The sequence below is a fragment of the Aethalodelphis obliquidens genome, unplaced genomic scaffold (genome assembly GCF_003676395.1).
Source record: "Aethalodelphis obliquidens isolate GAN/ISIS:26980383/991018 unplaced genomic scaffold, ASM367639v1 scaffold103, whole genome shotgun sequence".
Classification (NCBI taxonomy): domain Eukaryota; kingdom Metazoa; phylum Chordata; class Mammalia; order Artiodactyla; family Delphinidae; genus Aethalodelphis; species Aethalodelphis obliquidens.
In genome coordinates this window covers 315,596-334,837 of record NW_020838047.1, presented here as the reverse complement: position 1 = coordinate 334,837, position 19,242 = coordinate 315,596, and the positions used below count along the sequence as shown (strand labels likewise).

The following is a 19,242-nucleotide window of genomic DNA, read 5'->3' as shown; positions in this document are numbered from 1 at the left end:
CTGACAGGACTGGGGGAAACAGAGACTCCACTCTTGGAGGGCACACACAAAGCAGTGTACGCACTGGGACCCAGGGGAAGGAGCAGTGACCCCATAGGAGACTGAACCAGACCTACCTGCTAGTGTTGGAGGGTCACCTGCAGAGGCAGGGGGTGGCTGTGGCTCACCGTGGGGACAAGGACACTGGCAGCAGAAGTTCTGGGAAGTACTCCTTGGCGTGAGCCCTCCCAGAGTCTGCCATTAGCCCCACCAAAGAGCCCGGGAAGGCTCCAGTGTTGGGTTGCCACGGGCCAAACAACCAACAGGGAGGGAACCCAGCCCCACGCAACAGCAGACAAGCAGATTAAAGTTTTACTGAGCTGTGCCCACCAGAGCAACACCCAGCTCTACCCACCACCCGTCCCTCCCATCAGGAAACTTGCACAAGCCTCTTAGATAGCCTCACCCACCAGAGGGCAGACAGCAGAAGCAAGAACTACAACCCTGCAGCCTATGGAATGAAAAACACATTCACAGAAAGACAGACATGATGAAAAGGCAGAGGGCTATGTACCAGATGAAGGAACAAGATAAAACCCCAGAAAAACAACTAAATGAAGTGGAGATAGGCAACCTTCCAGAAAAAGAATTCAGAATAATGATAGTGAAGATGATACAGGACCTCGGAAAAAGAATGGAGGCAAAGATTGAGAAGATGCCAGAAATGTTTAACAAAGACCTAGAAGAATTAGAGAACAAACAAGTAGAGATGAACAATACAATAACTGAAATGAAAAATACACTAGAAGGAATCAATAGCAGAATAACTGAGGCAGAAGAACGGATAAGTGACCTGGAAGACAGAATGGTGGAATTCACTGCCGTGGAACAGAATAAAGAAAAAAAATGAAAAGAAATGACGACAGGTTAAGAGACCTCTGGGACAACATTAAGTGCACCAACATTCGCATTATAGGGGTGCCAGAAGGAGAAGAGAGAGAGAGGACCCGAGAAAGTATTTGAAGAGATTATAGTTGAAAACTTCCTTAACATGGGAGAGGAAATAGCCACCCAAGTCCAGGAAGTGCAGAGAGTCCCCATGCAGGATAAACCCAAGGAGAAACACGCCGAGACACACAGTAATCAAATTGGCAAAAATTAAAGACAAAGAAAAATTATTGAAAGCAACAAGGGAAAAACGACAAAAAACATACAAGGGAACTCCCATACAGTGAACAGCTGATTTCTCAGCAGAAACTCTACAAGCCAGAAGGGAGGGGCATGATATATTTAAAGTTATGAAAGGGAAGAACCTACAACCAAGATTACTCTACCCAGCAAGCGTCTCATTCAGATAAAATGGAGAAATCAAAAGCTTTACAGACAAACAAGAGCTAAGAGAATTCAGCACCACCAAACCAGCTCTACAACAAATGCTAAAGGAACTTCTCTAAGTGGGAAACACAAGAAAAGAAAAGGAACTACAAAAACAAACCCAAAACAATTAAGAGAATGGTAATAGGAACATACATATCGATAGTTTTGGTAATACATGTTGATAATTACCTTAAATATGAATGGATTAAATGCTCCAACCAAAAGACGCAGGCTCGCTGAATGGATACAAAAACAAGACCCATATATATGCTGCCTACAAGAGACGCCCTTCAGACCTAGGGACACATACAGACTGAAAGTGAGGGGAAGGAAAAAGATATTCCATGCAAGTGGGAATCAAAAGAAAGCTGGAGTAGCAATACTGATATCAGACAAAATAGACTTTAAAATAAAGAATGTTACAAGTGACAGGAAGGACACTACATAATCATCAAGGGATCAATCCAAGAAGAAGACATAGCAATTATAAATATATATGCACCCAACACATGAGCACCTTAATACATAAAGCAACTGCTAACAGCTATAAAAGAGGAAATCAACAGTAATACAATAGTAGTGGGAGACTTTAACACCTCACTTACACCAAAGGACAGATTACCCAGACAGAAAATTAATAAGGAAACACAAGCTTTAAATGACACAATAGACCCGATAGATTTAATTGATATTTATAGGACATTCCATCCAAAAACAGCAGATTACACTTTCTTCTCAAGTGTGCATGGAACATTCTCCAGGAGAGATCACATCTTGGGTCACAAATCAACCCTCAGTAAATTTAAGAAAATTGAAATCACATCAAGCATCTTTTCTGACCACAACGCTATGAGACTAGATATCAATTACAGTAAAAAAAAATGTAAAAAACACAAACACATGGAGGCTAAACAATACGTTACTAGATAACCAAGATATCACTGAAGAAATCAAAGAGGAAATAAAAAAATACCTAGAAACAAATGACAATGGAGACACGACAACCCAAAACGTATGGGATGCCGCAAAAGCAGTTCTAAGAGGGAAGTTTATAGCTATACAGGTCTACCTCAACAAACAACAAACATCTCAAATAAACAATCTAACTTACACCTAAAGGAAATGGAGAAAGAAGAACAAACAAAACCCAAAGTTAGCAGAAGGAAAGAAATCATAAAGATCAGAGCAGAAATGAATGAAACAGAAACAAAGAAAACAATAGCAAAGAGCAATAAAACTAAAAGCTGGTTCCTTGAGAAGATAAACAAAATTGATAAACCATTAGCCAGACTCATGAAGAAGAAGAGGGAGAGGACTCAAATCAATAAAATTAGAAATGAAAAAGGAGAAGTTACAACAGACACCATTTTATTGGCAACTCTATGCCAATAAAATGGACAACCTGGAAGAAATGGACAAATTCTTAGAAAGGTATAACCTTCCAAGACTGAACCAGGAAGAAATAGAAAATATGAACAGACCAATCACAAGTAATGAAAGTGATTAAAAATCTTCCAACAAACAGAAGTCCAGGACCAGATGGATTCACAGGTGAATTCTATCAAACATTTAGAGAAGAGTTAACACCCATTCTTCTCAAACTCTTCCAAAAAATTGGGGAGGAAAGAACACTCCCAAACTCATTCTATGAGGCCACCATCACCCTGATACCAAAACTAGGCAAAGATACTACAAAAAAAGAAAATTACAGACCAATATCACTGAGGAATATAGATGCAAAAATCCTCAACAAAATACTAGCAAACAGAGTAAATCAATCAACGTGATACACCATATTAACAAATTGAAGAAGAAAAACGATATGATCATCTCAATAGATGCAGAACAAGCTTGTAACAAAATTCAACACCCAGTTATGATAAAACCTCTCCAGAAAGTGGGCATAGAGGGAACCTACCTCAACATAATAAAGGCCATATAGGACAAATCCACAGCCAACATCATTTCAATGGTGAAAAACTGAAAGCATTTCCTCTAAGATCAAGAAAAGACAAGGATGTCCACTTTCATCACTATTATTCAACATAGTTTAGAAATCCTAGCCATGGCAATCAGAGAAGAAAAAGAAATAGAAGGAATACAAATTGGAAAAGAAGAAGTAAAAGTGTCACTGTTTGTAGATGACATACTATACACAGAGAATCCTAAAGATGCCACCAGAAAACTCCTAGAACTAATAAATGAACTTGGTAAAGTTGCAGGATAGAAAATTAATGCACAGAAATCTCTTGCATTCCTATACACTAACAATGAAAGATCAGAAAGGGAAATTAAGGAAACAATCCCCTTCACCACTCCAACAAAAAGAATAAAATACCTAGGAATAAACCTACCTAAGGACGTAAAAGACCTGTACTCAGAAAACTATAAGACACTGAAGAAACAAATCAAAGATGATAGAAAACATATGGAGAGATATACTATGTTCTTGGATTGGAAGAATCAACATTGTGAAAATGACTATACTACCCAAAGCAATCTACAGATTCAATGGAATCCCTATCAAATTGCCAATGGCATTTTTTACAGAAGTAGAACAAAATATCTTAAAATTTGTATGGAGACACAAAAGTCCCCGAATAGCCAAAGCAATCTTGAGGGAAAAAAATGGAGCTGGAGGAATCAGGCTCCCGAACTTCACACTATACTACAAGCTACAGTCATCAAGACAGTATGGTACTGGCACAAAAACAGAAATACAGATCAATGGAACAGAATAGAAAGCCCAGAGATAACCCCATGCACCTATGGTCACCTTATCTTTGATAAAGGAGGCAAGACTATACAATGGAGAAATGACAGTCCCTTCAATAAGTGGCTGGGAAAATTGGACAGCTACATGTAGAAGAATATATTTAGAACACTCACACAAAAATAAACTCAAAATGGATTAAAGACCTAAATGTAAGACTGGACACTATAAAACTCTTAGAGAAAAACATAGGAAGAACACTCTTTGACATAAATCACAGCAAGATCTTTTTTGACCCACCTCCTAGAGTAATGGAAATAAAAACAAAAGTAAACAAATGGGACCTAATGAAACTTAAAATTAAGCCTTTGCACAGCAAAGGAAACCATAAACAAGATGAAAAAACAACCCTCAGAATGGGAGAAAATATTTGCAAACGAATCAACAAAGGATTAATCTCCAAACTATATAAACAGCTCATGCAGCTCAATATTAAAAAAACAAACAACCCAATCAAAAAATGGGCAGAAGACCTAAATAGAGATTTCTCCAAAGACATACAGATGGCCAAGAAGCACATGAAAAGCTGCTCAACATCACTAATTATTAGAGAAATGCAGATCAAAACTACAATGAGGGACCACCTCACACTGGTTAGAATGGGCATCATCTGAAAATCTACAAACAACAAATGCTGGAAAGGGTGTGGAGAAAAGGGAAACCTCTTGCACTGTTGGTGGGAATGTAAATTGATACAGCCACTATGGAGAACAGTATGGAGGTTCCTTAAAAAACTAAAAATAGAACTACCATACGACCCAGCAATCCCACTACAGGGCAAATATCCTGAGAAAACCATAATTCAAAAAGACTCATGTACCACAGTGTTCACTGCAGCACTATTTACAATACAGGACATGGAAGCAACCTAAGTGTCCCTCGACAGACGAATGGATAAAGAAGATGTGGCACATATATATACAACGGAATATTACTCAGCCATAGAGAGGAACGAAATTGGGTCATTTGTAGAGCTGTGGATGGACCTAGAGGCTGTCATACAGAGTGAAATAAGTAGAAAGAGAAAAACAAATATTGTATATTAACGCATATATGTGGAATCTCGAAAAATGGTACAGATGAACTGGTTTGCAAGGCAGAAATAGACACAGATGTAGAGAACAAATGTATGGACACCAAGGGAGGAAGGCAGGGGGAGGGTGGTGGTGGTGGGATGAATTGGGAGATTGGGATTGACATATATACATTAATATGTTTAAAATAGATAACTAATAAGAACCTGCTGTATAAAAAAGAAAATTAAAAAAAACAACAACAGGGCTTCCCTGGTGGCGCAGTGGTTGAGAATCCTCCTGCTAATGCAGGGGACACGGGTTCGAGCCCTGGTCTGGGAGGATCCCACATGCCGCGGAGCAACTGGGCCTGTGAGCCACAACTACTGAGCCTGCGCGTCTGGAGCCTGTGCTCCGCATCAAGAGAGGCCACGACAGTAAGAAGCCCGTGCACTGCGATGAAGAGTGGCCCCCGCTCGCCGCAACTAGAGAAAGCCCTCGCACAGAAACGAAGACCCAACACAGCCAATAAATAAATAAATAAAAATTTATAACAACAACAAGAAACTGCCTCCTTGACACTCGAGAGGGCAGTCCCCAGTTCCGGTCCTGTGCTCGGATGGGAGCTCCCCCGCTGCCCCTCGGGATGGCCTTCCCCATCCCATACTCCCGCTCTGTCCTGATCCTGATGCACGGCTGGAGGCTGACACCCCAGGAGATGGGCCGTGCGGCTCTCGGGAATCCTTCACGGTCTCCCCGGATACTCCAGGCATGAGAGGCCCATGTGAACTGGGGCATCGCCTTTGCAAAGACAAATGCTAACAGAGGTTCGCTTGTAGCTGAAGCACACTGAGTGCTGCGCTGTGTGATGAAGTTAGAAGGACAGTGGTATTTTTTATCTTGTTCATGCATTCGGTCAACAAACATTACTGAACACATTGTCTGTCACCAGGCTCCCTGCCAGAAGATGCAGCTACAAAGATGAGTAAGACATGACCCCCAGCTGCAGAAACCAGCGGGCCCCGAGAGGGCTGCAGACTCGCAGCCAACCTGGGGCACGTGGCGCGTGCCCTGTGCGCGTAGCGGGGACGGTAAGGATGCTGCTCGGCGGGGGTGTGGTCCCGAGCAGCACGGGGGTGCAGGCAGAGGAGTAGGAGGGAGAGGAAGCACTTCCAAGGCCAGAGGGGGCAGCAGGGCAGGTGAGCAAAAGAGGGGAGCCCGTGTGCACTGCTGCAGCTGACAGACATTGTACAGACCAAGAGGGGATGCGCCACCTGCACGTCCCCTGCTCTGACCCCTGGTTCACTCAGCAGAGGAAACCTCAAAGTCCAGATGAAGATGCTGGCAAGCGTGGGAATTTTAAATGAAGGAAAAGGTCATTTCAAATCGGGGGGAAGAATACTGGGATCACTGACTACTCATCTGAAAGAAAATGAAGTTAAATTCCTAGTTTATGTGATACCTAAAAATAAATTCCAAGTACTCTAAACATAAAATTAAAACTATAAAGTTAATAAAAGATATGAAAACATTTTTCTAACCTTGGGACCAGAAAGCCTTTTCCAACATTTCAAGAATCCCAGAAACTCTAACAGAGAACCCTGACGGGATCGGATTTCTCCCAAATTCAACGTTTTACACTGTAACATCTGTTACACTAAAGTTGAGAGCAAATGAAAGAGTGGGAGAAAATTCTGGAATATTTGACAGACAAATGCTTAATAACTATGAAACATAAAGAACTCCTATAAATCAAGACAAAGAACCCAAAAGGAAAAAAAAAAGGGAAAGGAGACGGACAGAGAAGTCACAGAAAAAAGGAATGCAGGTAGTGTCAAAGTGCACAAAATCACTTGCGGTTAAATCATAATTAAATTTAAATAGATTGAAGTAATTTTTTAAAACAGATGACTTTTCCACCTTGCAGAGCGCCAGGGGAAGGGGGCCCTGATTATACAGTGTGTTGCTGGGAGGATGGGAAGGCACACTGCAAGGCTGGGTTTTCACATCGACCAAAGTGCAAGATGAATGGAGCCTGTGACCCACTTCTAGAATTCTTGAAACGCTTCAAATCAGGCAGGCCTAGATTGACTGGGAAAATATCAACGAGTGTAAGAAAATCAAGGTAGTGAAAAAAATCTCCTTGTCAGCATCTTTCTCCCCAGGGACACAGTTCTAGAGCCTTCCTCACGGCCTACATCCTCTGGGTGAAGCCGTCACCGGGGTCGCAGGCCAGGAAGGCGGCTGACCTCGTATCACTGTGTCACTGTGGGGCCCAGGCACGGGGAGGGGGAGGCACTGAGGGTGGCACGAGGTCATGTCGACAGAACTGGGTCAGGGGACCATCCAGCAACTAGAGAAGCAGGTCAGCGGTGTCACGTGGCTACAGTTAAAACTCGTGCCACCGGGCTTCCCTGGTGGCGCAGTGGTTGAGACTCCACCTGCCCATGCAGGGGACGCGGGTTCGTGCCCTGGTCCGGGAGGATCCCACATGCCGCGGAGCGGCTGGGCCCGTGAGCCATGGCCCCTGAGCCTGCGCGTCCGGAGCCTGTGCTCCGCAGCGGGAGAGGCCACAAGAGTGAGAGGCCCGCGTACCGAAAAAAAAAAACAAAAAAACCCGTGCCACCAGGAAAGGCCATGGCACACGGATTACTGTGACTCGACATGACAGATCAGGACGAATGCCGGTGCCAACACCTTCCGACCAAATGACCGCTGGACAGAAACAGCAGCACCGACTCTTCCCGGAACCCGAGCATCATGAGAAAGGTGACAGCACAATCACAAAGATGCTGTAACTACAACTTCCCTCCAAACCCACGTCTGCCGAAATCCCCAATCTTTCCAGCCGTCCTGAGGATGGCTCAGCATTAAAAATTAACACCATGCCCCACTGAAAAGCTCTTAGAATTTCCCTCAAATTATTTATGAGAAGAAAAGGATTTCTCTTTTTCCTTGAAGATGTCTTTCCGTGAAAGTGTCAACAAGCTGATGTGTGGTTCGTCTGCATTCCCGATAGGTGGTAGGAGAACATTAAGCCTCTGTTCACAATGCCATTTAGACACGGAAGCTCTTAAACTTTTCAAGGAGGAGAGTTCAGTCTGCTAAAACAAGGAGGTTATCTTCCTGAAACCAACTTAAAACTCTTTGGGTGGTGAGAGTTCCAATAACGTTTATGCAAACAGAAAGCAAGTGCAACACTCACTTGAGCGATGCCGCACTGAATCCACACTCTTCAAATAAGAACCAAACACGCGCGTGTGTCTGTAAGCATGGGGTCTATTTTCTAACATGTGAAATAGAAGCTATGAGGGGAAAGGATCCAAGCCTTTTTACAAAACAGAACTGAGAACAAATGGAGCCCCGCATGGCTGCACCTGTTACGGGGCTTCTGCAGGAGATGATAGCTCCCCCAAGCCACTGCAGAGGCCCACGTTATAAACACTGCAAGCTGCAAGGGCTCCTGCGACACCACCCCCAGCTTCCCAAGCGGGCTCTTCGCATGGTCCTGGGGCAGCTCTACCAAGCTGCTTCCTACATCACGTGGGACAGAGGTGGCCTGGGATCATCAGGGATTAGCTCGGCTCTCAGCTCAGGAAGGTTGGGGGGAGGCCCGGGCTGTTCAAAGCCTGCAGTTGTGCTTTGCTTCAAGGCATAAATAATATCTGAAAAGAACCCGTCTTTTCATTTCCTGGCAAAGGAAACATCTGACCCTCCGGCTCATTTGGCCTGATAATCTCCATTTTTAAAAATGTGCCAAGCACGTCAGTCCGTGCAGGCTGGCAGGAGTCTCTTCTGAGAGTGGGCGTAGGTGGTCTTCTGAGAGCACCCTGCACTGGGTGGATGGAAATAGCATCTCAGCCCTCACATCCTCATCCGAGGGGGATGGGGAAGGGTCTTCCCACTGCTAAGACTAAAGCAGTCTGGGCTCACACCCCAAAGGGGGAGCACAACCCATTAAAAAACAACGCTATAAATGGTGGCTCATTACCAGGCTGGCCCTCGACGTGACTCAATCTGGCAAATGAACCGAAGTACCACTTTTATGGAAAAATACATTATGGGTTCACGCAAGTGACTTAACCGACTTTGGAATGATTCTTTAGCGGGCTGAGGTTGCTTCTTTAGTTGAGACCAGGGTTTCTTCTCTTGGGCTGGCATTTTGCATCAGATAATTCTTGGGAGGGGTCTGTCTGTGCATTGCAGGATACTGAGGGCATCCCTGGCTTCCACCCTCTAGATGCCAGCAGTACATCTCCCCGGTCCTTTCCCTCCTGCCCCGGCTATGACAACCAAAAACACCTCCAGACTTGGCCGGCGTCCTCTGGGTGAGAGAACCAGTGGGTTAGGCAAAGGGAAAGTTCATCCTGTGCATACCATACTCCGTAACATCCACACTCGCTGCTCCGAGGCTTGGGCGCGTTGGAGAGCAGCGGGCCCCTTGCATGCGGAGGGTATGTGTCGGGGGGTGGGGGATGTTGCTGGTGGAGGGGGGGGCGCCACTCTCGCCATCACATCCGTCCCAGCGTTAACTCGAGCTTCTAAACAACACTTAAGGGATATAAATGTTTTTGGTCTTTACTGAATGTTTTTTTAAAAGGTTGAGAACTTGAGAGAGCGAATAAGAAACTGCCCAGAAAACTATTTCCTTTCTTTACAAAACACACCGAACTACGAAGCAGAGACAGACGCACTTGGGATCCTGCCTGTGACAACACAGGACACTGGTGATGTGACCGATGACGGTGGCAGCTGCCGTCTACTGATGGCTTGGTGTGTTCCACGTGCTGGACTGACATTTCATACACGACACAAATTGCACAGCCCTGCCTGGCGGTAAAAGAGGATTATCTCCGCTTTACAGATAGGAAAACTGGCTCCGAAAAGTTGAGGAACTTGCTCAAAGAGATGCCATTGTGCTGTTCTGCTGAATTTGCAGTAATATATTTATAGTTACATAAATTTTGTCTCATGCCTTTTGAGGAGTTGATTTTTTAAATCTCAAATACTGAACATATTTAAGAGAAATTCGGTATAACACTTCCCTAGGTTAATGCACTACTCCACGCTTCATCTGAGAGGCAAAGGATGCTGTACACTTAGTGCTGTGGGCGCTGACCCCCTCCTGGATATGTTGCAGGGGGTGATACACTCAGGTCTCAAGATGTGGCTGGCACAGTTTGTTGAGGCCCCCTGACAGAAGGAGTTGAAAGCATCTCACGGGCTACTAAAAACATTTGCAAAGCAGAGGATAAAAACACTAGAGCCATGTAAACTAAAGCAAAATGTATAACAATAAATTCCACAAAGGTCGAGTAGCTGTGAGACAACTGTGAACTTTGTACAGTTCGGCTCAGCTTCCTTACGCTGTGCATGTTTATTTGCAGAGATAATTCTTAGTTATTTTTGGTGGCAGAATGCTACAGGGGAATGGAAAACAAATCCACAGGAAAGTCTAAAACCTCTCCTGAAGGAAGCATTTCCAAGTTAATCGCTCACGAACCAGGCATGTTTACAAAGGCCTGTGCCTTTTCCAAAGCTGACTTTTTTATTTTTTAAAAATTTTTATTGGAGTATAGTTGCTTTGCAATGTTGTGTTAGTTTCCGCTGTACAGGAAAGTGAATCAGCTTTATGTATACATACATCCCCTTTTTTAGATTTCCTTCCCATTTAGGTCACCACAGAGCACTGAGGAGAGTTCCCTGTGCTAAACAGCAGGTTCTCATTAGTTACCTATTTTATACATAGCAGTGTGTACATGTCCATTCCAATCACCCAGTTCATCCCACCCTCCCCTCCCCCCTTGGTAACCATAAGTTTGTCCTCTACATCTGTGTCTCTATTTCTGTAAAGCTGACTTTCTTGAAATGTTTATTTATCATCTGATAAAGGTGCCAACGTGCATTTCAATGGTTTAAAGTCGGAGTACGGAGCTACAGCAAAAATACACTGGGTAACTGGTACCTGAAATAACAAGGAACCACTTTCTGGCACCTATATATTCCTACTTACCTCCAGCAAAAGGAAAACTGAAAACAGGACATTCTGTGGCCATTTGTGGTTCCTCATGTTATTGGACTTGTGGGTTATTTCTGTAACATGGTTGGTGGACCACCCCAAACGTGTCCTTCCGTGAACTCCAAAAAAAGTCTTCCTCCGGAAATAGCTCACACATTAGCCTCTCCTCATCTGTGGGAATGAAGTTACAGCACGAGGGACACAGAGCAAAGCAGCTGCTGCCCCTGCCAGGGACAGGAAAGAGCCCGTCCCTTCTAGCACCTGCGGGGCTGGCGCCGGGAACAGCCGTCTCACTTTCTCAGCACCAACAAGAAACGGGACTCCTCCTGGAATCACAGAGCACACGTGGTGGGCAACTCGCCAGACGGCTCTGAACACACCTGGGTGTGTGCACGCCTCGTACGCAGATCATGGCGGGGTCCTAACCCTGCCTCTTTGTGACGGTGACGGGGCTGGTGCAGCGACCATCCAGCCTCTCGTCCACTCCGTCTGGTCAGAGGCTTTCACCACCCCTCGCCTGCCGAGACCTGGAGGACGAGCAGGTGCTGGTGGGCACAGTGGGCACCACGCACCCGCTTCTCATCTGGATGTGTGAGCACCAAGGCCACCAAACCCTCACACTCACTGGAAGGACCAGAAACAAGGTGTGCAACGTGGTACGAGGGCTTAGTCAACGGGAGTGGCTGCTAACGGGAATTACACTCATTTTGTTTGCTTTCAGCAGTGGTCTACTGTGTACACAGGTAACATTCCTACGTAGGAGCACCATTTTCCATTCTGTATCAATCACCTCCTTGTTATCAACCCTGCTGCATTTAAACTCCTGGCCAATCAGCCCAGAAATGGAAATCTACATCCTGGTTAGCACGTGGGCATCTTCCTGTCAGAAATGGAGACTGAGAGACCACGGGTCCTCGAGTGGCACCACCATGCACGTATTTTATGATGAGGATAAATGTTCTGCCGTTTCCCCTGTCTTGCCTGGTTGGTCTGAATATTGCTCCGTGTTACTTGTGTCCTGAAATGCCTGTTACTATGTACGGTGACTACCAAAGCTGAGCTGGAACATCAAGGGCCAGGATCACCAGTTCTTTTACAAACTCCACAGTGTGTTTTCCTTACGAGGTTTGAGAACAGCCAACGGATTTCTCAGCACGGCCACTGGCCACAAGCATGCCCAGAGGCTTCTGATGCCCCGCCTTGCGCCCAGGCTCTGTCTCCGAGGCACTGGTGTCTGCCCCTTCCTCTCTTGGCGCCCACGGACGGAAGAGAAGTGAGCCCAGGGGACCCCGGCTCTGCCAACCTCCCAATGAGAGAAACGACATACGGAGGCCACTTGCCAAGGCTGGACCCCTACCATCAAGACTTCGCGCAATCTCCCTGGCGGGGCCACTACGACTCCAAGGCAGCCCTCACAAAGCCACGGTTGAGGTCCAGGCCCCAGCCCCACTCTGTTCCCACGCTTCCCTCCTCTCCCGGATACAGGGCTCAGAGCCCCACCCTGGGTCTTTATACCCGGGACCACCTCTGCTCCGGGCCCACGGGAGCCGCAGGCTCGGTCTGGAGTCCCTGGTCCCCCGAGAATCCTCCCTGAGGCCAGCCCAGCAGAAAGACCCGGTGGGGTCCAGGGACCTGAGTGTGTACACGTTGCCATGGTCACCGCCCCTGCACAGGTGTGACGTCACTTCATCCTGTCCTGCAGTAGGAGGAAGGGGCTGCGCCGTCCCATCTGCCCACTGTCAGCACGGACGGTCCAGTCACAGCCACTTAATGACCACAGGACCGGGGAAAAGTCACATAAAAGAGGGGTTGGGACTGCACTGTCTCCAGGGTCCCTTCTAATGGGAAAGTTCTGCGGTCCCATCGTTTTACTTGGTGGGGAGGGAGTTCCCCTCTGCCAGGTGAAGCATGCAAACGTACACATGGTATTTTCGTGACCATGAGACTTGCACTGGAGGGGAGAAGCTGCATGACGCTGCCTGGCCTTGAACGGCCGTGTAAGGAGCAGCACAGGCAGTGAATGTCGGGGCATGACTGGGAGCCGAAGCCTGGACGTGTCAGACACCCCATCACCCGGTACCTAAGGAGACGCAGTGTTAGCCTCTGGGCTTTCTTTTTTTTTTTAAGATTTTTTTGATGTGGACCATTTTCAAAGTCTTTATTGAATTTGTTACAATGTTGCTTCTGCTCTGTGTTTTTACTTTTTGGCCGCACAGGATGTGGGATCTAAGCTCCCCGACCAGGGATCAAATCCGCATCCCCTGCATTGGAAGGCGAAGTCTTAACCGCTGGACCGCCAGGGAAGTCCCAGCCTCTGCTCTTTTTCAGAGCAATTAAGATAAAATGAGGAAAAGAGATTAGCAATGCAGGCCTTCCTGGGGCAGAGACTCTTCTGGGGGTTAGAGGGCTGTGGGCTCGGAGGTACACGAGGGAAAGGGCGGCAGAAACGGAGCAGCTGCTAAGTCAGATCCGGGTCCTTTCACCCTCACGCCCACCTGCCAGGTCATTACTGGAAATGCTCAGAAAGTACATCCCGGGCCTTCAGGTCAATCAATCAGGCTTGGTTCTCACACCTGAGATAGGAAGCATGTAGACTCCTGAGGGCCCACAGTGCCCCGCTCCGGCCACAGTCCTTCCTGAAGTGATCTGGTATGTGGGAAGGGGATGTGCACCTTTTGGCCAGAAACTCATTCATGAGAAGCCAAGCACTGCCCCTATGCCACGGGTTATTTCTCCCCCCTGGCCAACAGTCTAGAAACTTCAGCCAGGTCCCCGGGAGCACACATGATCTCTGGCTGCTGGTGAGAAGCTGCAGAGACTGCTCTCAAAAGATGTGACCTTTAAACCCACAGTCCACGCATTAAACTGACCTTTAATGATAGACAACTGCTATGTTCCTTGAAACAAATTAAAACTCCCATATACACAGAACACATACTTAAGGAAAATCCACTTTACATCTACCCCTACAACATCCTGTACGCGTTATACTGCAACATTCCAAGAGGCCTTTTAAAAGACTCAAACAATACATACAATATTTTCGTTACTGTGATACTTTCATTAGAGGGGAGAAGCTGTTTGCGTTTTGTCTTCTGAGTCAAGAGTGGAAGAATGAATTCATTACTGCTTTGAACCCTTAAGGATATCTACTTCTTGGATATCTCTCTCTTGCCTTAGAAGAATAAGACAAAAGGAGATGTTGAAACGATCTGCATAAGAACAACGGACACTGAGGGTGCCGGCCCCCAAGTCCCTCCCCGTAGTTTCTGACACGGGACACGACTGAACAGCCTACCTGCCCCTCGGTCCTTGCTGTCCTCATGCAGCAGCTTGCCCACGGAGTTATACCACTTGAGCTGGGGCTCAGGGAGGCCATACACGCTACAGTTGATCAAGGCACTGTTCCCTTCCTTGACGATGATATGGTCGGTTCTGGCAATGACCACGGGCACTGAGCCCACGACCATGTCAGTGCCATTTAAAGTGCTGTTGGCCACACTCTTAGCAGTCGCCAGAGTGGACACTAGGATTAACAAGGACGCAGAAGGCAGCAGGCACACAGGCAGAGGGCGCGTCACTCCGTCCATCCTCTTCGCTTGCTCTGCAAGGCACCAGAGCAGGTGGGCCAGGGGAGTCTTCTAGCAGACAACACCCTGCTCACAGCAGGCCAAGGGCCAAACCCGGCCTGGGTCCATGGAGTTGGCTCTGGATTAAGAACCTCTGTAAAGAAAACAAACAAAAAAAAACCACGAAATGTTAGCGCCCATACTTTAAAAGGATTATTTATAAAATGTTAGAAACCCAGCTAAAGTACACATCTGTGTAATTTTTAAATAGCACACAAATTCAGAAGATGTTCCAAATATTCATGGAAATCGTGATGATACACGTCTGTTATTTTTGCTACTGAAACATATGACTCTTAGCAGGAACATGTTAACTTTGTACCACACGACTTCCTGGGGCTCAAAACCTGACTCCGGGCTTCCCTGGTGGCGCAGTGGTTGAGAGTCCGCCTGCCGATGCAGGGGACACGGGTTCGTGCCCCGGTCTGGGAAGATCCCATGTGCCGCGGAGCGGCTGGGCCCGTGAGCCATGGCCGCTGAGCCTGTGTGTCCGGAGCCTGTGCTCCACAACGAGAGAGGCCACAACAGTGAGAGGCCCGCGTACCGCAAAAAAAAAAAAAAAAAAAAAAGCTGACCCCTGCTTCTTTCATCCCGCACCTCGAGGCCTCCTCCCATCCCTCACCTGTCCCCGTCGTGGACACCGGTGGTGCACCTGGGCCCTCCTAACCTCTCTGCTGGCCGAAATGAATTCCAGCTCCTGCAGTGAGCACCTGGGCTCTGCCACATCGGAAGGGCCCCCCAGAACCAGGGCGGTGTCCCCCTCACCCCCACCAGGACACCCCCTTCCCCTTTCAGGCAACTGCCCCGGCTCCTGGAGCTTCCGGGCGACCCGCGCCACCTGCCCTCATCCCTCGCTGAATGCCTTGCTTTCCATCTTCACCTGCCTCCCTGGATGCAGGGGGTGACATGACGGGTGGCTGCACTTCTTCACCCAAGGATCTAACCTTCACCTACACCTCTACTCTCCATTTCATCCACTAATCACACGGCCACACCCAGGACCCTTCTTCTCTCCAAATTCTAAATTCTGAAGTTCCAGTTCATTCTGAAGTTCTCAATACCCGTCTTTCCCTGCACCCCACCTTCTCAGTCCCCTCACTGGGCTTCCTGGCCGTCCTACTCTCCTCAGGTCCTCCCTCTCACCCAGCTGGCTCACTTCCTTTCCGCCCCCTGCCCACACCCGGGCACACGGACTGCACCCCCTGCACCCTCAGCTCTCACTCTCCCGCCACAATCCCTCTGCCAGCGCCCAGCCGCGATCCACCCATCGCTTGCCGTCCCAGCTCCTACTCCTTGGAGACCGGAGCAGGACTGGGTGGGCATCCTACACCCATGACGTGACCACAAGAATAAGAGGACGGTCGCCAGCCCCAGCCAGGTCCTCCGTGACAGCTGGCAATCCAGGAGAACTTCACTGAGGAGGTGGCCCCAGAGCTGAGGGCTCTTTGGGAATCAACCATGCCTAGACCCCGGAGAAGAGCATTCCAGGAAGAGCCGACAACCAAAGGAAACGGGGCGCTACGAGATGGGCCCAGATCACCTAGGGCTTTGGAGGACAGAGTAAGGAATCTGGATTTTAGCTGACGTTCATTGAAAAATGTTAAGCAGGGAAGGGACAGGATATGATTTGTCTTTCTTAAGATCAACTTTACTGTGGCATAATTTACAAATTAAAAAAGTGCCCATTTTACGTGTGCATTTTAATAGGCTTTGACAGATTTATACACTCACATAACCACCACGATAAACAAGATATAGAATGTTTCCAACACGACCAAAAGTTCCCTTGTGTCCCTTCCCAGTTTCAGTTTTGCCACGGACCCATTCCAGTTACTTCTGTGTACGGCGTGAGGGAGGGATCTCCCCACACGGACATCCAGCCATTTCTGCACCACCTGTAGAAAAGACCATCCTCTCTCAGCGGACTGTGTCTCAAACACAGTGACTCTATCACTAAACTCTTCCTGCTGTTCCACTAGTGCCAATGCCTGCCCTGAGTCCGATGTCATCCTGACCGTACTGTCTGCCTCAACTTTCTTGGTATCTACAGAGTCTGAAATTGTCCCTGACACTTTACATGCCCAACGGATTGCTGAACGAATGAATCTGTCTGCAAAAGCAGAAATTATCACTTCAATCGTGTGGACAGTAACACTGAAGAAGTACCAGGGGTGATAAAGCAGCCTCAGACCACAGACTTCTTCAGTCGGAAAGACACGGGTTTTCTTAGAGCTACAGCCTTCCACACATACACCCCACGGGGCCGGGTGCCTTCCTGCCCAAGGCGGCCCACACACGACTTCCCAGTAGGAATTGTAGGGCTGAGGAGCATGACAGACACCCTGCCGTGGCTCTGTCAATGGTTTTCTATACTTGGGCTCATCTTGTGGTTTCCTTTTAGCAGGAAAGCTGACCTGCGCCATACAGAACGCTTAAGAGCACAGCCTCAGGTTTGAGAGCGACTGGGATCCCACCCGGATCCAACCACCCCGATGGCCTGGGTGTTTCCGGCCCAGGACTTACCACGTAAGGACTGTTAACAAGGATTCATGATCAAATATACATCAAGCATGCATTGCTCAGCTTGAAAAATAAAAATTACTAATACAGCATATAAAGCGTCCTTTACTGAAACTACGCTTCTCGAGTTTATTCTTATTTCAGGTTGTTATCACACCTTGTTTTTGGTTTTGCTGAATACATTATGACTACCATCCCACCACCAGAAGTCATGACAAATGGTTCCTGGCACTGGTTCCTTTGGTGGGACTCAGGTCTGAGAAGCATGAGCTCTGTGGGCAGCGAGCGCCCGGGGACACTCACTCCCTGGCATGAGGCCGGGGCAGACGCCCGACCAAGGACCTCCGGGAGGATCAGAAACAAGTCGGTGAGCGAGACAGGTTCTCATAAATATGTGCAGTAAATACACTGTGACCTTTTTTCCCACAACTAGGGAGAATGCAGCAAATGGGAGATCACAATGGGTTTTAAGGTGTGTAAATCAGAGCTGCTTTCAAACAAAGGCTGGCCACATGGTTTCTCCTTTCCAACACACTGTGCCAGCCAGGACAAAGGGAAGGGGAGACGGCTGTGCTGTCATCTTTTAATCACGTCAGTGGGTGTTCTGGGCTGGACACACAGCGACTGCTCTGAAATGGCATGAGCTCGCTTAGAGGCCTGACCAGGTGAGGGGAGAGGCTTCCCCTCTGCTGCGGGCACGTTGGAGAGCTGACTCATCCCTCCCCTCCTTTTCCATCTGAAAAGTCACTGGGGTGCTTCGAAAGCAGAACACGTCGCCTATGCGCTGTTTGGAAGCCAAGCGTTTGTACTCTAAAACTCTCTGTGAACTCTCATTTTTGAAAAGAAAGCACTCATTTTTGAAAAGGCGCACTAACGAATTAACAGGCTTTGGTAAAGAATTCACCGTGTCTCACGCCGTGTCCTTTCAGTTCAGATTCTCAAAAAAGTATTTATTATGTGTTGGGCACACCGCCAGGCGCTTGGGGGCGGCAGGGGGCGTTGGGGGCGCCAGGAACCCAACAAGCCACAGGCCGTGTCCGCTTACAATCCCTTGTGGAGAGAGACAGGTAAATTCAATGCGCTGTGCAGGTGCTGGGAGACTGGGAGTGGCTGTTGGCCGCATCCAGGCCCAGCCCAGCTCCCCTCCCCACCTCCAGGAGTCCCACCACCGATCCCGGGGCAGATGCAGCTTGTGCCAGCCTCCTGACACCCCTCCCACCCAGGCCCTTGCCTTTTCCCAGTTCCGTGCTGGGGAAACATCCGCTCGGTAACAAGGAGAACGCGTGGAGGGCAGGAACTCAGCGCAGTTCTGCAGTTTCCTCCATCTCGGCCGCCCACGGTCCTGCTTCCCTCCCATACCTGCCCTGTGGCCACGCTGGGGTGGGATCCACCGGCACCTGCTCAAGAGGAGGGAGGTGCAAGGACATAAAGACATCGCGTCCCTCTGAATGCTGGGGAAATGTTCTACAAACGTACTTTGTTCAGCCTGTCGGACTCTGCAGACAGCATCGTGACAAGTTCAGTTGATAACACTGTCACGCTGGGAAAGACATTTCAACCACTGTAGAATTAACCACGAGGACTGTAATGCGGCAGCTTAAAACGCAGTCCTTCAAAATACAACAACGAAGGCCACAGATTCCCAAACCGGGGTTTAGAGACAGCCACAATGGACAAATTGTTAAGGTTCACATGTTTGCTCAGGGCCTTTGGGAAAACGTTCACAGAATACTTGACTTTTTTTTTTTTTAACGAATGAAACAAAAGAGAAAACGCTTTTTTAACGAATGAAACAAAAGAGAAAACGCTTTCTAAAACGCTTAGAAAATGTCCTTTCTTTAACTTGACCCCTTTCTTACTTTCCAACAATTGCATCTTATCTAAAAGCATTTTAATAAAATGCTTTGTGGAGGCTTATTTGCTATTTCTGCA

General features: G+C 47.6%; 1 protein-coding gene across 6 annotated transcripts in view; it reads right to left on the bottom strand.

Annotated features, from left to right (window-relative positions):
* Positions 1-19,242, bottom strand: part of MFAP3L (microfibril associated protein 3 like) — a 67,037-nt gene that overhangs the window by 34,190 nt on the left and 13,605 nt on the right. For 4 of the 6 annotated variants that reach the window (XM_027096510.1, XM_027096512.1, XM_027096511.1 and 1 more), the window contains exon 2: positions 14,460-14,884. The exons of 1 other annotated variant lie outside the window; for it this stretch is intronic. In XM_027096510.1, coding sequence (XP_026952311.1) covers positions 14,460-14,751 — 292 coding nt within the window. In that variant the 5' untranslated portion in view covers positions 14,752-14,884. Of the gene's footprint in view, positions 1-11,155; positions 13,340-14,459; positions 14,885-19,242 lie in introns of those variants that run through there. One more of the 6 variants, XM_027096514.1, reaches the window with a different exon arrangement.